The sequence below is a fragment of the Polyodon spathula genome, chromosome 8, assembly GCF_017654505.1.
Source record: "Polyodon spathula isolate WHYD16114869_AA chromosome 8, ASM1765450v1, whole genome shotgun sequence".
NCBI lineage: Eukaryota > Metazoa > Chordata > Actinopteri > Acipenseriformes > Polyodontidae > Polyodon > Polyodon spathula.
This window is the reverse complement of record NC_054541.1, coordinates 6,367,314-6,390,441: the sequence shown is the minus strand read 5'-3', so window position 1 is coordinate 6,390,441 and position 23,128 is coordinate 6,367,314. Positions and strand designations below refer to the sequence as shown.

At 37.6% G+C, this 23,128-nt stretch overlaps 1 protein-coding gene across 1 annotated transcript in view; it reads right to left on the bottom strand.

Annotated features, from left to right (window-relative positions):
* Nucleotides 1–805: 805 nt before the first annotated feature.
* The window catches only part of LOC121320167 (regulator of telomere elongation helicase 1-like), a 47,494-nt gene continuing 25,171 nt past the window's right edge, over nt 806–23,128 (bottom strand). The window contains exons 18-34 of the mRNA XM_041258424.1: nt 22,464–22,577; nt 22,181–22,221; nt 21,282–21,367; nt 21,122–21,199; nt 20,706–20,783; nt 18,984–19,130; nt 17,337–17,452; nt 16,870–16,993; nt 16,332–16,506; nt 16,014–16,165; nt 9,382–9,477; nt 8,942–9,149; nt 7,572–7,709; nt 5,985–6,131; nt 3,159–3,392; nt 2,146–2,307; nt 806–1,682 (exon numbers count right to left, since the gene is read on the bottom strand). Of these exons, the coding sequence (XP_041114358.1) occupies nt 1,603–1,682; nt 2,146–2,307; nt 3,159–3,392; nt 5,985–6,131; nt 7,572–7,709; nt 8,942–9,149; nt 9,382–9,477; nt 16,014–16,165; nt 16,332–16,506; nt 16,870–16,993; nt 17,337–17,452; nt 18,984–19,130; nt 20,706–20,783; nt 21,122–21,199; nt 21,282–21,367; nt 22,181–22,221; nt 22,464–22,577 (2,176 nt within the window). The 3' untranslated portion in view covers nt 806–1,602. The remainder of the gene's footprint in view (nt 1,683–2,145; nt 2,308–3,158; nt 3,393–5,984; nt 6,132–7,571; nt 7,710–8,941; nt 9,150–9,381; nt 9,478–16,013; nt 16,166–16,331; nt 16,507–16,869; nt 16,994–17,336; nt 17,453–18,983; nt 19,131–20,705; nt 20,784–21,121; nt 21,200–21,281; nt 21,368–22,180; nt 22,222–22,463; nt 22,578–23,128) is intronic.

Below are 23,128 nucleotides of genomic sequence, written 5' to 3'. Positions count from 1 at the left end.
ATACAGCGAGAGCTGCAACTCCTTCACACGCCTTGCGCACGCAAGCCATACCCAACCGACCCGAGTGTTTTGACAGTTTCAGACCCTAAGCCCGATTGGGTAGAACCGCGAAGACCTCTACTCCGATGGTTAGGAGACTTTTGAAAAACAACCACCACATTTCTGAAATTCAACCAAATCAATCTAAAAATTACAACAAAACACATGACAATAACAAAATAAAAAAAGACTTGACTTATACTTGATTTGTAACTTTCTTCTCTTCCTGGCCCCAGAACAGCAGTACTAATAAGAGTGGTGAAATACAGCATCCAATATAGAAAATAACACTAAGACATCTGAATTCACGATTTAAATGTATAAAATTACACCCTAAACCATTAAGCGCTTAAGTAAAATAATGCAACTGAATTAAAACAGCATACATAGTCAAATTAAACTTTTAAGCAAAAAAAAGATTTTATTAAAAGATACAATTCAAGAAAAGGTAAAGACTTTTTTTTTTTTTCCTCTTTACAAAACTGTACACACTGGTATTTACATATTTCCAGAACAGTGAACTGAGAACAAATTCTGATTTACAATGACAACCACTAGTTATAATTCTATTAACTGATTTGCATTCAGGGCAATTCCTGAGTCCTATCCCCATGGGGATATTCACCTACATTTCTGGGTATCTTTAAATGCAGGAGTGTCCAATCCTGGTCCCGGAGGGCAGTGTCCCTCCTGGATTTTGTTCCAACTGTGCCCTAAATTACTAAATTAGAACAATAATTGGTAATAATTGGTCTAATTAAATAATTTAGGACACAGTTGGAATAAAAACCAGGCGGGACACCGGCCCTCCGGGACCAGGGTTGGACACTCCTGCATTTAAATCATCCACGGCTAAAGACCTAGAGAAAAAGTGATGACAGATAAAAAAAATAACTGGTTCAATGAAGTAATTGAGAACGCAGGTGGAATCAAAACCAGAAGACCCTGCGGCTCTTCAGGACAGGGTTGGCCACCCCTGGTCTAGAGCATGTGAACTACTCAATCAATTGGGATGAAACTAGTTATGGGCCCTTCAAGTTCTTGATCACATGCATACCTTCTGTCTGCAGGTCTAATTTCTGATACCTTAGGAGTCACTCATTCAAATGGAATTCAAATTTGTGCAGGCATTGGTTGTTCCCCACACTGTGATAGTAGGTTATAGGTACTGTTGATGAGGGGGTATAGGTACTGTTGACGAGGAAGAGGACAGCCGATTGGCTAAAATACTGACATACAGTAGATTGGGAACCATGTAAAACACTTTTTAAGGCACCATCCAATAGCATATGCAGATGTATATTACTTCAAAACAATGGCAAAAGTGTATAAGTCATGGTGCTCATGAGTGGTGTTGTATGGGACTGAAAGTGTCACAGCTAAACATTATACAAATTATATTTGTTACTGTGCTGCATTTCTGAGGAACTATTACAGCAGCTATCCAACACGGTTATTTTCAAGTGTAATTGTTCTCCAGTTCAGAACTAGGGAGATGACACAATTCCTGATCTGTGCTTGGATGCTGTTTGTTCCAGTCTGTGCAAGCGTGTTTTCAGATCCTCATTTAGTGTTGTCACCTTTCATAAAGAACGACGTGATGTTGCTTTGTGCTTTGACAGCTTCGCCTGTCTTTGAAACTACTGAAACGAGAAAGATGGATAAATAATAACATATAGATTGTAATTCTGAACCCTTACTTTCCTCCAAAATTCTTGGTCAAACAATGGATATTCCAATCTGTTTAAATATGCAAATATTGTCATTACAAAAACACAATAATTTATCAGTCATTCAGTTAACTTTATTGTTAAGCAGATGACACACATGACAAACATAACTGAATTCTAACCTGCATTTAGATTGCATGTTTGCAAAGTGATTAACACAATGTTACAACATTTAAGAGGACAGACAACAATGTTTACTAAAATGATTATCCTGGATATGCATTCCGTGTTATAAATTTAGTTTAACATGCTATAAAGATAATGCAAATAAAATGACCTAATAAATAAAATGTCCTAATCTGGCTCCAATTTGAAATACCAAGTCCTAATTTCCCTATTAGCGTAACCACATATGGATCACTTTTATTTTTGTTACCTGACTGATCACGGCTTGTTTCAGAGTGTGCGCTGCTGTCATCTTGGCAAGATGGTTTTTCTTCCTTTTGATCCTGTCGAGTCTCCTCCGCTGTTCCTGTCAACTCTTTAGACATCTGAATAAACTGTTGCTTGTGGTAAGGACGAACAAACATGGAAAACCCTGAAATAAGACAACAATGTTACACAATTGTGAACCGACACGCCCAGTTTATTCCACAATCCAGAAAATGTAGAACCTGTGGGTCCACAGAAGTGGTGTACACTGCAGAATTAATACCAAGACAATGGTTGTGCTTTATGACCAACATCGTCCAAACACTGACCATGTATATATTGTATATGAGGCTCCCAGTATAAAACATGCACATTTTTCTTTTTGCCAATCTTTTTTTCCTGCATTCTAAGACTGCATCCCCTTTTCCGAATAAAATCTGACTTCTGAATGCCTTGAATCAAAATCTATGACGAATATCAACAAAAATATACTTGATGAAGCCTTTATTCACATTAAGGACCTTATTTAAAATTGGCAGTTGATCTTGAAACATTTACTGATAAGGGGCATTCCCAGTATTAACACTTTAAATGACAAAGCTTAGATCCAGCACATTTAGATTACTTGAACGACTTGAACTTTAATGCTCATCACAGTCTTCAAAACAAGGTTTTTGGCATAGTATCCGACAGATCACTTATGCCATAACTCCAGAAAGCTGTATTTGTTACTTTCTACAAATATTTATTATTTCTGCAACTACACACACAGATTATTTAAACTTTTTTTTTTTTGTGGCAGATGATTTCAACCAGTTCGACGGTGGAAACAGAAAAATCCCTATGCCCACATGACTTTCAAGGGCAGAAACAGAATTACCTGTACAACTGAAAGAGTCTCATAATAGGAATTAAGAGCTACCATGATTCTAGAAGGATAACCACAACCATGCATTATTACAGTACCTAACCCATTTATTATACATTGGAATATTTGTTGAGAATATTTACACTTACTTCTTAGTAACTCAAAGTCCTCTGTTTTTTCTGTGAAAAGGGCTACAGTTTCAGAAACCATGTTGTCATAATTATCTGTCCTTTTATATGCCTGTATTGCCACGTAGAACTGTTTGTACTTGGTGGGCCCCAAAGCCCTTTTCACATCCTCAAGGTACACTTCAAGACATAGCTTCTGTGGTGCAGACATATTCATCTCCTTGGAAACCAACTGAACTGGCAAGTGGGATTCCACTGAAAGGTATCAAGAATAAATCGCAATCATTTGCAACTCCAGAACACTTCTTATACATACTAGTATTTTTATTAAAGGGCAGATGTAGGTTAATATTTGCAGTCATTCATTTACAGTTCTATATTTTTAACAGCACTGTATTATAGAAGGGAAACACCACAGTAGATTTAGATTCACTTTCTCTGAATAATTATACTGGAGATTTGAGATCTTTAAAACAGAGTAGTGTTGACAAATTTGCCAAATTGAAACAAAGCGAGACACCATCTAGCCTCTTTAATTTTAGTTTATTCATCTGTGTAAACATGCTATTTAAAAATATTTCCATTGCGTATTTTATACAAATTATTTAAAGAATAAGCACAACACGCACAATTACTGCCTGAGACGATCTAACAGAGTGAGTCAAAAGTTTGCGTAAACCAGGTTTTTCATGATTATCTGTGTTTTTGACTGTATAAACTTGTCTATAAACACTTAATATTTCATTATATGATACGTGTACTTATATAAGCTGATAAACATAACTGAATTGCATTCAAAAAATACATTTTTAAATGAAAATTTCAATGAAATGGTCACCCAAAAAAGAAATGAAGGTCAATCTTTAAGACAAATTGCAAGAACTTTGCAAGTGTGTGTAACTGCTGTGGTCAAGACCATCAAACTATTTGAAGAACCTGGCACTCATGAGGACCGAACAAGGTCAGGCAGGCCAAGGGTGACCTCAGAATTAGAGAACAAATTCATTCGAGTCACAAGTATGCGAAACTTGGGGCAAAAAACACAGAAACTGGACGTTTGAGGAGTGGAAGTCGGTCTTATGGACGGCAGAGTCAAAATTTGATATATTTGGGTCCAACCGCTGAGTATTTGTAAGACGCAGAGAGAGTGAGAGCATGAGTTCTCCATGTGTGGTTCCCACTGTCAAGCATGGAGGAGGCAGTGTCATGGTCTGGGGTTGCTTTGCTGATGACAGAGTTGGTGATCTTTACCAAGTCCATGGCAAGCTCAACCAGCATGGCTATCATAGCATACTTCAGAGGCATGCCATTCCATGAGGATTATGGCTAGTTGGGCAGTCCCTCATTCTTCAGCAAGATAATGACCCGAAACGCTTCTCAAAGTTGTGTAAGAACTATCTGGCGAAGAAGGAAAGTGAAGGACAACTCAATCTAATGACCTGGCCTGACCTCAATCCCAGATAAGGTATGGGACGAACTGGACAGAAGAGTCAAAGCAAAGCTACCCACAAGTGCCCTACATCTCTGGAAATTGCTGCAGAAGAGCTGGGAAGACATGTCGGGTGATTTCGTGCTGGAACTTGTTAAACGAATGCCTCGTGTTTGTGAAGCTGTTATTAAGGCAAAGGGTGGCTATTTTGAGGAATCCAAGATTTAGAGACAATTTTAAATTTTCCTGAACATTGCTTTGATACTCCTTATGTTTTGTTTTGTAATGTTTATTTCATTTTCAAGTATTTACAGAAACGTATACGACGTAAAACTGTCAATTATGAAAAAAGCCTAGTTTCCAGCAAGTGTACTCAAACTTTTGACTGGTACTATGTGTGTGTATATATATATATATATATATATATATATATATATATATATATATATATATCGCGGGAAGGCAGTATTTAAGACAAGAACCTATGCAATAGTCAGCGTACCCCCAAACAGCCAAGTAAGATAAATTTATGCCCGTGTCCAAATTAATTTGAGGACCACTCATTTAACCCAATGTTGTAGATCTATACTGAACTACTGTTGAGTTCAAAAGTTTATTTTATATGACCTCATATGATTTCTTATATACTGTACAATGCTGCCATTTGTAAAAAAAATATTAACTTTGTAAATCTATTCTAAATGGTAGTTTAGTTTTTTAAAAGTTTTTTAAAAGTTTGCTGTTGGTGTTTGGAACTTGAATATGAACCTGCAGCATTGCACGTCACTCTGTGAATGTCAGAATTTACATAATGCATATGTTTATTGCCACCGGTACTGGCAAGAATGAAACCTTATCTGATTCTTACTTTTTCAGTTGCACAAGAGCTTATAATGGTCCTTTAACTTGACAAGGAAGAGAACAGCAATTTGCAACACAGAGCAATTTAAGAATGACACCCATAAGCTTGTAATATATTAACAAAAGATCAATTCTAACCAGAGTATACAATATTGGTACAGTGCATAATAACAGAAGGCTGTGAGCACAGAAAAGCTCTAAATGTAATAATATTTTTACATTTATTTTTAAGTAATACTTTTGCAAAATGAATTCCACATTTACTTATACTGCATACCAGCATTGTCTCTAGTCCTAGTCCTATCCTTACTCATATGGACTGCTACATAGTCTAAAGTACTACTAATATTCCCTTCAATTTGGAATGACAAATTACATTCCCTGATCACCTCAACTCCCCACAGAATATGAGAAGAGCAGATCAGTGTGTGTACTCTCATCCCAGTTAAGACAATCGCCTCTCTTCACCCAGGAGCTTGACAAGAGTATGCCAGTGAACCACAATGAAAACGTAACTTTGCCAATACCAGAATTAATTTGAAATTGCGCTGACTCACCTTTGGTTAACTTTTCAGTGTTGAGGTGGGAGCCTCCCTTGTTTAGTTGCTGACTTGTGTTTAACTGTGAGGATGAACTTGCTGAAGAAATGAAAGAATTCGCAGAGGCAGTAGGTATCTCCATCTTTGTTTTTTTTTCTGCCAGTACTTTTATTTCCCCCAGTAACAATGAAAGAAATAATAAAAGATTAATTTTACATGTTCTCACACACAATACAGTGGCACCAAAAATGACTGTAGCAGGTACAGATAGTTTCAATATCTGCAATTATATACCCTCAGCTAATTAGCAATGTGGTTACCTCAATGGGAAGCTCCTTTCATAAAAAATTTAAACATGTTGAAATCGCAAAGAATTGGCATAAATAAATACATAGTTTTAAATGTATTATTTATACAAAATAATCACATTATTTTCATATTTGCAAGTAATTTACCCAAACTAAGATTTAAGGAGCTATAAATTTACATGTGGGAATATGTATTATGATTAAATTAATTAACCTATATGAGATTAATACCTATACTGCTAAGCTATGCTGACTTCCCAAAATTGTATTTTATCCAAACTTGTCTTGACAACATCCGAATGATGGCAATTAAACATTTAATTTTAAAACCAGAAAGATAAATGTATTCAAAAATAATATAAGTGAAAGAAAGTTCAAACAGTTTCATAATGATATCGTCTTGTGCTACATGGTTTGCGCCTTTAACAAGAACTAAAAACTACATTTTTTTTTTTTTTTTTTTTTTTTTTTTTTACACCTTTTGACTGTTTATTTCTCCTAATCTTGTTTTGTTGTATGTCTGTCTTTTCTGAAACAAATCTGAATAGTTAGGGTCCTCAAAGTCACGGTAATTACTACATTAATTCTTACAGGTGAAAAAAAAAAATACAGCAAAGCCTGCTTAATGTCACCCTCTGCTCACCAACCTGTATACAACTATGCACATACCAAATCTGACATGAAATAGCACTTTTCTTATGCATTTTCCACTATGCAAATGCCCACACCTAGCTAACTTATAATTTGCACTGAACTGCAAAAAAGGAGTTTGTCAGCAAATTGAGAGATAACTGGTTCAAAGGGAAGTCTCGTTCAGTTATTTTTAGATCAATGACACATTTACAGGCAGGCACAGATTTTGTACAAGTCTCAGCTACTTGCAAGTCTTGAATGCTGTAATGCACTTGTCTTGTGCCTTTTAGCTACTGCAACGAATACAAAAGCATTTTGTAGTGTGGAGAAAACCAGGAAGGCCGTACAGGAAATCCAGCAGAGATTTGTTATTTCTTGAGGACGCCTGATCTGTGACCAAACGAATATTTCGCTCAGAATTTGATTAATATTTTTGCTGTGCCTAGGTTTTTCAAATCACCCTTATGCATGTATTAAGAGATGAACTCTTGACTGCCCTACAACAACATATTCCAGTAGGATAGTGAGAAGAAAGCAAGGGGACTCATTAGGGGCAGGATCACAACTGGACATATTTGTAAAGTAAATGTAGACATCCATTTTCTCTATTCAGGTGCCTTCTATTATACATCCCCTCAGTGGGAGGATGTACACTACTTCTTACCTGCTGTTTCCATTAATTTCTCCTTCTCCTCCTTGGACAAAGAGTGTTCAGATTTATAGCCACATCCCTCCCCAGTCAGTTCACAACAGGCCTCATGAAACTGCTTTTTGTGATGCGGCCGAACAAACTGATAAAAATCTACGAGAATAAAAAGTAAAACATGTAAATATAGAAATCGCATTATGCTTGTACTTACTAAGCCAGACCGCCACATTTCCCAGAAAAGTTGGTTTGGAACCCACCCAAAAAACATTTAAAAAATGTTTTTTATTCAGTGTGGCTTCTTTATCAGTGCATAATAGCTGTTATAAATACTCTTTAATTTCTTTAAGTTGAACAGCGGCTAACTGAACTCGTAGAAGACTAATGATCTAGACAGACTTGTTATGAAACAAGATCTAGTGGAAATCTGGCACTGAGGATATTACACATTATCATACAGTAAATGACTGAAAAGTTTTTTTTTTATTTTTTTTATGCAAGATGGCCTACGTAATTAAAATGGTAAAAAAGCTGCATACCTAAATGTTAACTAAGCAAAATATGCCAACATATGCTTTGCATTTGAACACGAAAAGTAAAATGACTCTCATTACTTTCCTGGCTGACATTCAATGGGTGTTCATTTGCATTTACGTCTTGCTATAACGTCAGCCGTTTTGTATCGGTCATTAGTCTTATTGCAATTCAATTACATTTGCATAACGGATGTGTGTCTTGCAAATGAATTCCCCTTAATGTTGTTATTCTGAGAATTATGCTAATGTAAAACATTGTCAACTTTCCTCCAAAATTTACTGTCACTGAATATTGCACTGATGAAATGTCTTTCATCTAAACCACCTCCATATTATAAAAAATATTCATTATTTTTTCAACACCCTCCAAAGCTTCTCTGTACTCTTTTAAACCTATTTATACTTTTCAGTTTAAAAATAAATGTACATACCACATGAATAAAACCATAAAAACCTAAAAAATATATAAAGCCCCCCCCACCCCCAGGAAAAAACCTAGAACATTCACTATGTATGACAAAAATGCTGCTAAAGCCTCATCAGTACCAATAGTAACTTGTTGCTTGGTGGTCCAGCGGATTACAGAAAGGGGCTTGTTACTAAGATGTTCCAGGTTCAATCCCAGCTCAGCCACTGACTCACTGAGTGTGACCCTGAGCAAGTCACTTAACCTTGTGATCCCTCCTTCGGGTGAGACGTAAAACCGAGGTCCTATTGTAAGTGACTCTGCAGCAATTGTGATGCATTGTTCACCCCCCCCAAGCTGCTTTGGATAAAAGCATCTACTAAATTACTAAATAATAATAACAGTCGTCAGCTCAATGTTAAATATGGTTAACCCGATTAGCCTACCTCTTAATAAGTAATGCTTATTAGGATCTCCAGTGAAGAGAGCAGCCAGATCAGCCACCATGGCTTCAAAGTCATCAGTTTTCTTGTATTTCTGCATTGCCTGTGTGAACTGATCAGAATTTGTCTGGCTCAGCGACTTCCTTACTGCAGCCATGAAAAGCTTTGCCTTTTCTGCTTTGGTCTGCTCAGAGGCTGGCACTTCATTCTTCTAAATAAAACACACAAAAGAAACAGGAATAAAGCTTTTACAGATTTTATTTTCTCAAGAGAACACACAGGGTGGCATTGCCACCTTTCTGATAATGTGGAAAGCACTGTCTTGAACTCTGGATCAATGTAGTAAATATGCAAAACATCCTGTTTTAGTGTTGGACACTGCAGCTTTAAAATGTTTCATGTCTTTATTTTTCTCCTGGTTGAAGTCAGTTAGAAGTACATACCCAATCATGGACCAGTTTAATTTTCTTTCTGAACCCCCGCTGCTCATCCTCCAAGCGCTTGTCATGTTGCAGAGACAAAGTTGATAGACGACCAGCCTTTAAGCAAAATGGTTTTGGTTGTTAGATTAAAATCTAAAAGCAGACAGCAAGATGAAAAGTTTGAGAATAGCATATACAGTAAAAATAGGTAATAATGATTATTACTGTACTTCTTCACCACCTGTTTAATGTTTGGTCACCACAATCTACATTCACAAAAAGTGGAATAACTTACAGTAAGAAAATTCAATAGAAATGTTACTCATTTGGACATGCAGTACTGACTTTGACGGGGATCAAGATCTTAAAACCACTAAAATATATACGTGACACGTGAACACACTCTCAGTGCCCTTTCTCAATGCACATTGACCTTGCAAACAGGACCCTCAATGAAAGAAACATGCAGGTGGTTATACTGTTGAATCACAAATGAATGACACTAGTCTCTGGCCCTTACTGTGCCACCATGGTTAATTATTTGACAATTGAAGAAACTGAAAAAATTACAACATGAAACCTGAATTAAAAAAAAAATAAATTAAACCCACCCGCTCACACATCCCTGTTTACTTTATTAAACCCACCCGTTCACACATCCCTGACGGTTTACTTTATTAAACCCACCCGCTCACACATCCCTGACGGTTTACTTTATTAAACCCAACCGCTCACACATCCCTGACGGTTTATTTTATTAATCCCACCCGCTCACACATCCCTGTTTACTTTATTAAACCCACCCGCTCACACATCCCTGACTGTTTACTTTATTAAACCCACCCGCTCACACATCCCTGACGGTTTACTTTATTAAACCCACCCGTTCACACATCCTTGACTGTTTACTTTATTAAACCCACCCGCTCACACATCCTTGACTGTTTACTTTATTAAACCCACCCGCTCACACATCCCTGACGGTTTACTTTATTAAACCCAACCCCTCACACATCCTTGACTGTTTACTTTATTAAACCCACCCGTTCACACATCCCTGACGGTTTATTTTATTAATCCCACCCGCTCACACATCCCTGTTTACTTTATTAAACCCACCGCTCACACATCCCTGACGGTTTACTTTATTAAACCCACCCGCTCACACATCCCTGACGGTTTACTTTATTAAACCCAACCGCTCACACATCCTTGACTGTTTACTTTATTAAACCCACCCACTCACACATCCTTGACTGTTTACTTTACTCAAAGAATAAGTAAGAAGTGAAAGTAAAAAAAGGAAACCTAAAAGTTCAACTAATCCTCTGAAACTATATTTATTTATTTATTTATTTATTTTTTAGACATTTCAACACCTGTAACATTAAATATTTAGAACGTCATGTGACTTTTAAAAGCATTTCATGGGGTGGAACATGGCCACCTGCTGAGATGTTTTAGGACATAAAGTTAGTAACCATTAACATATAAAGAGATGTTCTGTCCTTCAAAAGGCCCTACACATAACAGGGACTCCGTCATTGAGGAAACCCGAAAAACAGTAGGGGGGGGTTCAGTCGCTGAGGACACCCGACATACAGGAGGGGAGCCACCGTCTTTGAGGTGACCCGACACACGAAGAGGCTCACGAACCAGAAAACAAAGTTAGAAGATGTTAACACACACAGAGCGGGGTGTTCTGCCTCTTCAAAAGCCCAACATAACAGAAAGGGGGTTCCATCGCTGAGGAGACCCGACAAACAGGAGAGGGGTTCCGCAGCTTGAGGCCCTCACATGAATAGAGGCATCAGAGCCTGAAACAGAAGTAGAGGAGGGGTTTGGCCAGGGGTCCCCTCTGACTCACGGAGAACCCTCCTCTATCAGGTAAATGAAGCGACGCTTAACAAAGGGTTGGAGAAAGTGGAATCACTAATCCCCCAAAAGATGGACCCCCGGCTCCCCGCTGAAAACATTTATAGGAAGAAAAAAGAGAACCGCCGATGCACATAAAAAGAAAAAAAAACATTTAACACAAAAGAAAAAAGGCTTAACGTGACATAGGGGTTAGTAACTGTACCCTACTGACTCTGTGAAGACCCTCTGCACAGTGGGAAGGAAAAACCCTCTATTTTATTAATTTTATATTATTTTAATGGAGGAAACCTTCGGCAGTCCAGGCAGAAAGGTCGTTCCTGCTCTGGACATACTAGCAATGGACTGATGGCAGATGCTATTTCGGTTGGTGAAGAACAAATGTAGCTTCGACTGCTGATGAGGTCCAGCGTCCCATATTTTTGATTAGATGCTGGTTAATCTTTGCACCTGCTGCTGAAGTGGCTGCCCCGATTCTGAATTAATGGGGAGTTTAGAATTGAGGGGGAAGACCAGCTCTGGAAACCAAAGCGGACAGCTGAGGAGAAAACCAATGCCTTGAAACAGACCCGCTTGCATTGATGAACAGGGGATCGGAAGGAGATTTAGGATTACGTTCTGTAATGTATCTCGGTATGGAAGAATATGGGCATAGAGGGGAGTCAATTTTTGAAAGTTGAATACATTGTCCTTGCTGAAGCTGATCAGATTTTTTGAAATGTGAAGAAAGAGAATAAAATGAGAATCCAGAATATGAGTAAGGTCGCTGCAGCGAATACCCAGAGTGGGAAAACTGAAAATGGAAGGGACTGTATATTCAGAGCATCTCAAAAACCAAAAAATACAGAAAGAAACTGGTGCCAGATGCAAAGAATCCTTTGCATGAACTATAAAAGGCATGATCCAATTTTGATTGAAAGAAGTAGGATTGATCCTATTTTGAGAGCAGAAGGTTACATAACAAGCCCAACCTGTAGGACTAAGAAGATCTGGTAGAAGGAGCAAGTGCTGAAGCCATGTAATCTTGAGCTGAATTAAGTAGCTTATTGATGGTTGGACTCAGTTGAAAATGAGCTGGTTGAACTGAGGAGTTGTTGCTGGGAATGGCAGAGCTATAGGAATCAATCTGTGAAATTTGGCTACCTATGAACGAGAGAGAGAGCATCAGCTGCAATATTACACATGCCCGGTAGACGACAAGCTTGTATTAGAAAATTGTTGGATATTGAAATCCAAAACTAGCCGCCGCAGTAATTGCATGATAAGAGGGGAACTGGAACGGCCTTTATTTATAACATAAACTGTAGCAACATTATCGCAATAAAATAAGATTGATTTCTTGGACAGGAGATGACCCCATGGCTGGGCTGCTGCAACTATTAGATAAATCTCAAGAAGAGCTGTGGACTTTAGCTGTGGAGATAGATTTTCAATTTTCAGGGGCCATATACTGGAAAACCATTCATTCTTTAAAATACCTCAGAATCCAAGAGATGTCGTTTGGTGCTGAGATGAAATAGTCATAAAACATGGATAAGCCGTTCCAATGCTGAATAAGAGCAGACCACATTGTTATATCTTTCCTAGCTTCTGATGAAATATTAATGTAAGAGTCCAAATTTTTTGCTGTTGATGCAAGGACAAATAGACGAGATATAAACGTCCTCCCTTGGGGAATAATGCAAATTGCAAAATTGAAGTGTCCCTGCAATGAAAGCAGAGCACGTTTTCTGATTGTTTTATTAATCTGAAAGTTCTGAATAAAAAATCGAATATGATTGAGTTTGGACTCAGGGAGACTGGCTTCGAATTTTTCCGTGTCCAGAATGATTCCAAGAAAATCCAAAGAATGAAGGGAGGCTGATTGTTTTTTTCCTCTGAGAGCAGTACGCCAACTTCTGAAAACAAACTCTTGAGTTTAGTAATTGCTTCTGCTGGCGGATCAGATGGAGGGGAGATCAATAAAAAATCATCAAGCAGGTGAAGCAGAAATGGACCATGGTAGGCACTGAGCAGTATTCAGCTTAATGCTTCACAGAGTGTCAAATATCTTCAGGCTGCTGCAGCAGCCGAAAGTTAATTCAGTGGCAAAGTAAAACTTTCCTTCCCAGAATATGCCAAACAGGTGGCAAACAGGACGGACAGATTGGCATTGCCTTCAATGCATCTGATATATCTGCTTTAACAAGCCAGGAACCATGACCTGCTAATTTAATTAAATGAATTGCATCTGAAATAGTAATAAGCGAGTTGACACTGCTGATGCTTCAACCCCACAAGCTGATAAATCAATGATAAGACGTTTTTTCCCCGACATTTTCCGGGTTGCTAAACCAATAGGATTAATTCTATAGACTGGAAAAGGAGGAGCTGAAAAAAGGCCAAATATATATCTTTTTAAATTTCATTTTCAATGAGAAATTGACTAACTCTGGATCTTGATTAGCAGAGTGAAGATTTTTAATTTGAAATAAGGAAGAAGGAATTTGGGTGAGACCGGTTGAAAACCCGTTTTTTAATCCGGCAATTAAGTAATTGGTGAAATTGATAGCAGGATGGTTTTTTAATTTATTATATAAAGCCAGAATGTTAATGGGAGTGGAGACTATGAGCATTAGAGAAAGTCACTTGCGATTTAAAGGGCAGACTGAGTTGGCGTGAGCATCTCCATCATTGCTGCACATATGAATTAAATTACGTCGCCTGTTTGAACAGAAACCGGTGGTGATGTTGTTACAAATTTGTCTTCCTCCTGTGAATGGAATTTTGCGCCCGTATTTGTCTTGTCTTGTGGATAGATTGGGTAGAGCTGAGGAATGTATTGGATTGGGAAAGGAAGATCCGTTTGAATGATTAGCAGTGGTACCAGGTGCTGCTTTAGAAGTAGACGCTATAGCAGTCTTAGGGCAGAGGGATGTTGAATGACCCGTGGAAGCACAGACCCCACATGCGTTAGTTCTGAGGCCGCTGAAAATCTGGTTAAATAAATCTGGAGGTGCGTCCCGAGCCCGGAGTCATTTAAAACGACGAAGATTAGCTCCTTGGGAAGCTGGAGTACTGAGAGGATCTTGGTTGGGAGACAGCTGTTTGGATCTCACAGAGCCACTGGACGGAGACTGGAATGAAGGAGTGATTTGACCCTGATTTGAAGCTGCAGGTGAATGATCTGCTACAGACACAAAATCCTGGGAGTCCTCTGAATCTGAAGAGAGTTGCTGTAAGTAATCCATTTTGTTCTTTGCTAGTTTAACAAAAAAGAATGGGTTTTGTAGTCCGCTTTGGTTTACACAAGAATGAAAATACACAAGACAACTTGGAGACGGGCGATGATGATAGGGCGCACGGGCCTAGTATCAACCCCTGAACCTCACCTATAGGTTAACATTTAAAGGCTGTGGTTTCTTGAAACAGGAAAAGCATTGCTAAATGTTATTACTGGTAGTACAGTGTGTTATCTTGCCAAGGGATTTGAACTGCTCTCCCTTCAATGCCACAGCATGGCCCTTTAACTTACAAATAAATATGCTAACTAGAATAAAAAAATGAATACAAAAAAGAAAAAAGACCTTGGGAGTCCATTACAATGATCTAAACAGCTCAAGCTTTTTATTATCCACATGATAATAAATGATCTCACATGATCCCCTCTGGCTCTGACACAGACCCCTTTCCATTGTATTACACACACTTGAAGGGACAAATTGATAGATAATATTGAGTTAAAGGGTGGTAGTACACTGGTGGACATAGAGCTTATAATATTATTCTAGTAAATCGTTTTGAATATACATTGTAATCACTTCACAGGTCTCACAGTTCCCTACTTGAAAGACACAAACACTGCGGTAAACGTGTATCGATAGATCCTTGCTAGTATTTCACTGCTACCTTCTATTGATGGAATGCAGTCGACATTGATAAATACCAGTCACAGGAAAACCAGCGATTTGTTACTAAGGGCAAGCCTCTGAGGAGTTTCAGTTCTTGTAAAGAAAAGAAATGAAAGCAGTGCAGCATGTTTAAGATTCGTCTACAGAAATATGTATTTTTAAAAATAAATATGCTCAAAAACTGAATCAGAATCAGCTCCTATTCCTCCCTGCTTGTCAGTTACTGATTTCCCTCCGACTCATGTGTTTTCAATTCCAACTGCGTTCATGTTCGCTAAATGCCATCATTTGTGTGTCTTTTATAAAGGAAAGTGTTTTGGTAATACGTATTAGCCCATTGTCTCATACCACCCTCAACTGAAGAATAGCAATGATGAGGACTGATGTTGTCAGTGTACAAATGCTACAGCTCGCTGGTATGCTGGGATCGCAAAGGAAATTTGAGTCTAATTATGTTATGACATGTGTTTTACTACAACCCCAGGTCAGGTGTTGGCTAAAAAGGAGGTTTTCTTTGTTCTGTTGACAGGCTTTCTACATTCTCAGTCCCTGCACTGAGACAACTCCCTACATAATTATACTGCAGTAGACAGGAAAGGTTAAAACAAACAAGAAGGAATCCATTTAAAAAGTCAGACTGGTTTAATAACACACACCTGGTTTGATGCAAATCAAATGTGTCAGAAGAAAAGCATTTTGGTGTTCTTCATTAACCATCACACATTCCTTAGTTCTGCATTTTTTTGATAGGAGGTTAATAGTCTATAATTACTGACCACAGCAGTCAATCAAGATGTGTATCTAGACATACAGCGACTTTAATGCACCCTTTATGAATCACAATAGCAAACAATTTAGTCATGGAGGCTGGTGTTGTTGTTTGTTTACCTTTTCTTCCCCTACAAGTTTTTCCGCCTCTTGCCCTGGCTTATCATTGTGCTCCAGAGCATCCAGCAGACCCACTGGCTTCCTTCGCACCGAATCCATATCAGTTTCATACTCGATACAAAGAACATCCCCGTCGGAATGCAAACCAGTATCTGCAAGACAAGCGAGAGGGCGCACACAATACAAAATACTGCAAGAAGTTATGACATTAGGAAACTGCAGTACTTTTCCACTTAGCAACATTGTAAAACGTGTATAAAAAGAAATAAGGCATTAAGTGAAAATATCCCCCATTTCAAAACACAGCTTTCCCCATACCTAGCCGTCTCTTTTTAAAACTTGGCACGTGGGAATCCAGCATCTTGTCTTTCCTCACAAAAGAGTTCCCACCAGGTGAGAATGATCCACCTGATGACAAGCAGCCACTGGATGAATCTTCAGCTGAACAAACTGCATCACAGTAGGCTGAAAACTTGCTCTTGGGGGGTGGCATCTGGTGAGTAAAGAGCACCAGCTGTTATGAATACAACTTTCACACTGTATACTGCTTACTGGAGATGCCATCACTATCACCCTCCCCACATTACACCAGTTTCTCTTGCTTATTGTCCTTTTTCCTGCATCCCGATTTCCCCAACTTCACCTCCAGCAAGCGCACTCCTTTTTTAATATATGGAGTTACTGTAAATTCAGTGCAATGAATTAGAACTCCCTTGTTATAAAATAAAAATTCTTGGTAAAAACCCTTAACAGAAGGAGATTAGCAAGAGTGATTAACAATTCTAGGGAAAAAGAGAGAACAGCTTAAAACAAATATGTATATGTATGTACCGTAATCTTGTGCAGTTGGACTTACAATTTTCTGAGCAACTCTGAAAAACTGGGACACATCACGAATTATATGACCAAAGTTGTCATACACTTTTACAAAGGGACGAACCCATGATGGCAGCTGTGCTCTAGCATCGGTATTCATAAACCTAAAAAAAAAAAAAAATGTATGCAGTATTAAAAATCATGCTTGGGAAATGGGTGGCAGTTGCTTCTCAGAAAACCCAAACTTCTTCAAACTCCACGAACACAATTCCCATTATACAGAAGGTTTTTGGTATGTGGATAATTAAACATTTCAGGATAGGGGGCCACTTAAAGATTGTTAAGTAGAAGCTAATATTAATTTGCAGCTGCCGGTAACATGCTTTATCATAAAAAACAAACAAACAAAAAAAAAACAGCCGCTCACACCTTGTAAGTACCCAAAATCTGGGACTGCTTTATAGACAAGAATAACATTTCAAAGAGGAGCTTGAATGTGCTGCAAACCTGTGATCACAGAGAAATATTGCTCCAAAATCGTGTCGATGCCTGATGACTCTGCCTATGGCCTGATTCACAGCTCGAGAGGCCTGTTGTCTGTACCATTCCTGCCCTGATAAAAACTGAACAGAGAAAAAGAAAGAGGTTATGTTTAGACCATGGTGGACTATTTAAGTCTATCAATAGTGCTTGCACTACCGAGCTGTACCTCTGCTGGCCCTAATGGCCATAACGTGACGAAACTATAATTCAGTTGTCTCCACGTACAGGAACACCTCCTAAGAGAACACTTCGGATTAAGGAAATACCTTGTGGTGAAACTGAACGTTCCCATTGTAAATGTGCCGCCTTACAGAACAGGAACTTTGCTTAAAAGAACACCTTTTTGGCACGAATAGCAATTTTAGCTGCCAACCAATTTAAAACGGATACAGTACTGTTTTATAACCTGATAACTCATCATCATTCTCAAATTGAAATGGTTTATTTATTCTTTTCAAAACTGACTTGTGATCACAAGAGTAATCTAGAGCTGCTGCTGCTGCTGCATTTAACATGTGCAGGGCAGTGTTGTATTAATAACCACTGTGTTAAAATTCATTCTCGTGTTCAAAATTACTGCGAGAGCTGCTGCTGCATTATTACTGTACATAGGGATGCCTTGTTAATTCAGTTTCTAGGTTAGTTTATTAACATACGCTTGTTTATTGCTTTTCTCTTACTTATTCTATTAATTTAACATGTTGATGCATGTGCATCATGACATAAACTGCTCTGCAAAAGAGACAATTTTTTGGGGGGGGGGGTAATACTACCATAGAATCAACCTGCTTTAATACTACAATAGAATCAACCCGCACCATCTACAGAAGGTCATGTCATGTATACGTTTAAAAAAAATAATAATTTGGACACATATTAGCTGCTCATGTATAGTTTACTTTGAGTTGTGATCACAAGTTTTTATATATATATATATATATATATATATATATATATATATATATATATATCCTGAATGTGTCCAAGACTCTGTCTTAGAGATCACTGCGGAGCACTTCACTTGTTTCCCTAGCCAGAGACTATTATAATTATAAAACTATATAACTAAACTGCAGTGGAGCAAAAATGGTAAGAGTTTAACTATTACTGAATGTGAAGGCAAAAAATAAAATAAATAAGTGTACAGGTATCTTTCTGAGAAATACTATTTTGTATATATTGTATATATTTTGTTTAATCCTCACAGTAATTTGGCTTCATGTATATTATGTGGATGTGCTGTAATACGTCTCTGTACTGCTCACTGCTGAATGACATTTCACACTTACATTAAAGGTCATTGTGTCCCTCATAAATTTCATATTGCCCTATGGCATTAGCTAGATTCAAATAGGTTTGTCAGTGGCTAACTGATCAATCACAGTATGATTATGTAACATTGGGATACTATATCATAGATTATGGTGTGTAATAAGATGAAATGATCATCACTGATCCACAATTTTACATAGAAAGGGCAGCATGTATTCATACTATAAACCCCAGTGATTCATAACATGTATTTATCATTCAAGATTCGCTGGTCATCTAGTACCTATACAGTACCTCTGGTCACATATCTATCAATAGGAGACTAATATTGTTCATTACCTTTACTCCACCAGTTGCTTTCCTTCGCATTTCATCCAGAAACTGCATCTTTAAAATAATTTTGGGGTCCATTCTAGGGGGAAAAGGTAGACCTGTGATGATGACCGCCCTGCCATTTGTGTCTGAGAAATCCAGCCCTTCACTAGCCTACAAATAAGACACAATAACATGTATGTTGTATAGCAGTGTTTTAGTTCATTATATACAGTCCCTATAGAAAGTCTACACCCTCCTTCAAAATTTTCACCTTCTGTTGCCTTAGAGCCTGAAATTAAAATGCTTTATTATATATATATATATATATATATATATATATATATATATATATATATATATATATATATATATATATAATAATCTACACACCCTACCCCACAACTTCAAAGTGAAAAAAAAAATCTACAAATTTGTGTTACATTAATTACAAATAAAAACTGAAATAGCTTGGTTGGATAAGTGTCCACCCCCCTTGTAATAGCAATGCTAAATTAGCTCAGGTGTAACCAATCGTCTTCAAAATCACACATCAAGTTAAGTGGCCTCTACCTGTGTGAAATTGTAGTGATTCCCATGATTTCAGGATAAACCTGTAGGTTCCCTATGCTGGGTAGTGCATTTCAAAGCAAAGACTCAACCATGACTACCAAGGCGCGTTCAAAAGAACTCCGGGACAAAGTTGTTGAAAGGCACAGATCAGGGAATGGGTATAAAAAAATAATATCAAAGGCCTTGAGGAGCACGGTCAAGACGATTATAAAGATGTGGAAGGTGTATAGCACCATCAAGACCCTGCCTAGATCAGACCGTCCTTCCAGACTGGATGACCGAGCAAGGAGACTGATCAGAGAGGCTACCAAGAGGCCAACGGCAACTTTGCAAGAGCTACAGGCTTTTATGGCCAAGACTGGTCAAAGTGTGCATGTGACAACAATATCCCAAGCACTCCACAAATCTGTATGGTAGGGTGGCATGAAGGAAGCCATTACTCAAGAAAGCCCACCTTGAATCTCATTTAAGAATGCTCAATAAAAATCATGTTAAGTGGATGTTTCTTATTGGCAGGGACTGGAGCACTTGTCAGGATAGAAGGGAAAATTAATGGAGCAAAGTACAGAGAAGTCCTTGCGGAAAACCTGCCAACAGACTCACAGCTGTAATTGCTGCCAAAGTTGCTTCCACCAAGTATTAATTCAGTGGTATGCACTTATCCAATTATGATCTTTTAGTTTTGTATTTTTAACATAACTTTTTTCCTCTTAACAGTGTGGAGTATGGTGTGTAGATAAGTGGGGAAAAAATTAAATGCATGAAATTCTGAGGTACTGAAATAACAAAATGTGAAAAAAAGTTAAAAGGGGGTGTAGACATTCTATAGGCACTGTACCAAGCCACTATGAAAAGAAGCATGAAATGTTATTGTTCCAAGAGAAGAACACTGTGTTTTGTCTGGAAATAACCCTGCTAATGTTACAAAACTACCACCAACCCAGATACAAAAGTGTACTCAAGTTATTTGCGGTAAAAGCCTTGACGCATAGATAATGCAGCCAGGACCAGATTGGGGAACATTTTACAATGGGCAACAGTTCATTAAAATACAGAGGGAAGTATACTGTTTCAGACAAATTAATACAGAAACTGTCAGCACTAGTAATCCACCTATTAAAAAAGCAGTACAGATATCAATATTTTAAAACACACACAAACAAATTATATATATACCTTTCCTCTGCATACTGCAAAGAAGCTTGCTCCACTTGCTTTTGGATCACTGACCTTTGCATAATAACTGTCCATAACCTAATCACAGAAAAAAAATACATACATGATAAATCTATGGGTTGATTTGTCATTCAGTTATTATTTTATATGACAGATGCATTCAAACTACATGTCAGGGTTGCTGGTTAGTAAGTGATGTGGTACTAAAACTCAATTTTTAAAATGTACATATATATATATATATATATATATATATATATATATATATATATATATATATATATATATATATATATATATATATAAAACAAGACGTTAAGGATGTAAGCCTCACATTACAGGTGTCTGCACAGTGAAAAAGGTAGAAAAAGATAACTGCAGGCAAAACTATGGACAAATACTTATAATTAACTAACCTCTGTGAACTCTCCTTTATTTCTTGGTTCCACAAACATGGGCTTCACGCCTTCTATTGTGCTACCATGCCCATTATCCTGAAAAACGTAGATTTAATGTTTTCTCCATAAACTAAACTAAACAAATGTCCCAATACCAACTCTCAGGTAAACTACGTACCTTCCAGTATTCAATAGTTTTATCCATGACAGGGTAGGAAGAAAAGAAAACCAATAACCCATGTGGTACCACACGCCCAACATTAGCTGGCAACAGAAAAGAGAAAAAAAAAAATATTTATACCTTCCAAGAAGTTCTTCAAAAACTACATCATCATCCTACAGGGTAACATTCAGTGCATTCATACATTGAAAAAAAAAAAAAAAATCAGAACATTTGTTTTCTGTTTACAAGACTGAAAACGGATTAACTATAATCCCTGCAAAGTAACCCAACAATGTGCACACTGAAAGTGATCAGTCTGTTTGAAAGGACATTTTCCATAACAGCATCTCTTCCCATCTCACAGCAATGTGGATTTGTTGATTTCTGGCAGGAATCCAGAAACAAGTGGGAATCAACTGGTGTCTGATTTTGTCACCAAAGTGTCGCTAGAGTATAATAATTTGCCAAGTACACACATATTGACAGCAGGAGGAGGGCGACGGAAAATCCAGCTCCAGTAACTGTCTGTTGTCTGTCCTTGGTACTGTCCTAAGGGACTGCTTTGTAAATTAGATCATGCAACCCTTGGGAAAATAGAAGCACGAACACAACTGCACTACTGAAATATATGCATGACTCCTTTTATTTAAATGAGTTATACGCTTTTCCGAATGCCCTGTACTCCACCACAAAGCCATGTGAGCAAATCATTTTCCCTACAGTGCATTTTTTCCACCTTGCATTATTACTTGGAGTGTACTGTTTCCACCCTTAAAACCACATGCCTAAGTGTAATAATAAATGAGCTAGTATGCGATAAACCATACGTCTAGCTGTTGTAATATACACTAATCATATCAAAAAGCAAGACTTCATATTAGAATTATAGAAATATAAGATAGTATGCCACTTACTGACAGTCTTCCCCAGAGATGCCATGTAATCAGGTGTAAATCTTAAAAGCAAAAATAAAAGGCACCACATTAAATGTCTTTCAACAACACTCCGCTTTCAAATAACATTTTCTATTGGTTAAAACGTTGTTAAAAAGTTCACTGTAAAATTACACACACATCAACACAATACGTTTGTTGTATTTATTGTACTTATTCTTTTGGTGCGATAGGCAACTTGGAAAACTGTGAAACAAGAAAAAAAACACATATGGAATGTGTCCAACTGATATGACGCATTTACCTTTTGTCATACGCTGAACTCAGCTGGATCCCATCTGGCCCTTTAGGGACAATTCCTACAAAGATCTGATGTTTATCAATCACATGGGGGTTTTCCAGGGTAACAGGAAACTCACTACAATAAAAGGTACTATCTATTAGGTTTTGAAACTAACAATAAAGCAATCTATACATAACTGCAACCCAATGCAATCTAATTTGGCAATGTACATTTACCCTACATTTTGACTTCCTACTATTGCTAAAACTGATGCTTAAATATGGGTTTATTCAAAATCACAAGAGAGAGAAACCACAGATATACAGGGGTTTGCAGAATACAAACAGGTCTTAAATGTGGTTTAATCATCAAATTACGTATAACATTTCTCAGTTTACTGTTTAAATGGAAGAGATAGCAAGCAGTGCTATTCCTTTATGTCGTTAAAATGAAAAATGTGATCCATAATTTGAGCATTACATCACATTTATTTCTCCATAGAAAAAGCTCCAAATCAAAATTGCAGTGTGAGAGTTATAATTGTCTGCTCTCCGGCGACTGCAGCCTATTTTGTGTTTTTACTTGATAATTTTAATAACTAGTGCCATCATATGTTCACAAACTGAATATTCAAGGAACAAAAATTGGTTCACTTTGGTTCTTGGAAATTCTTATTGTTCTTAATT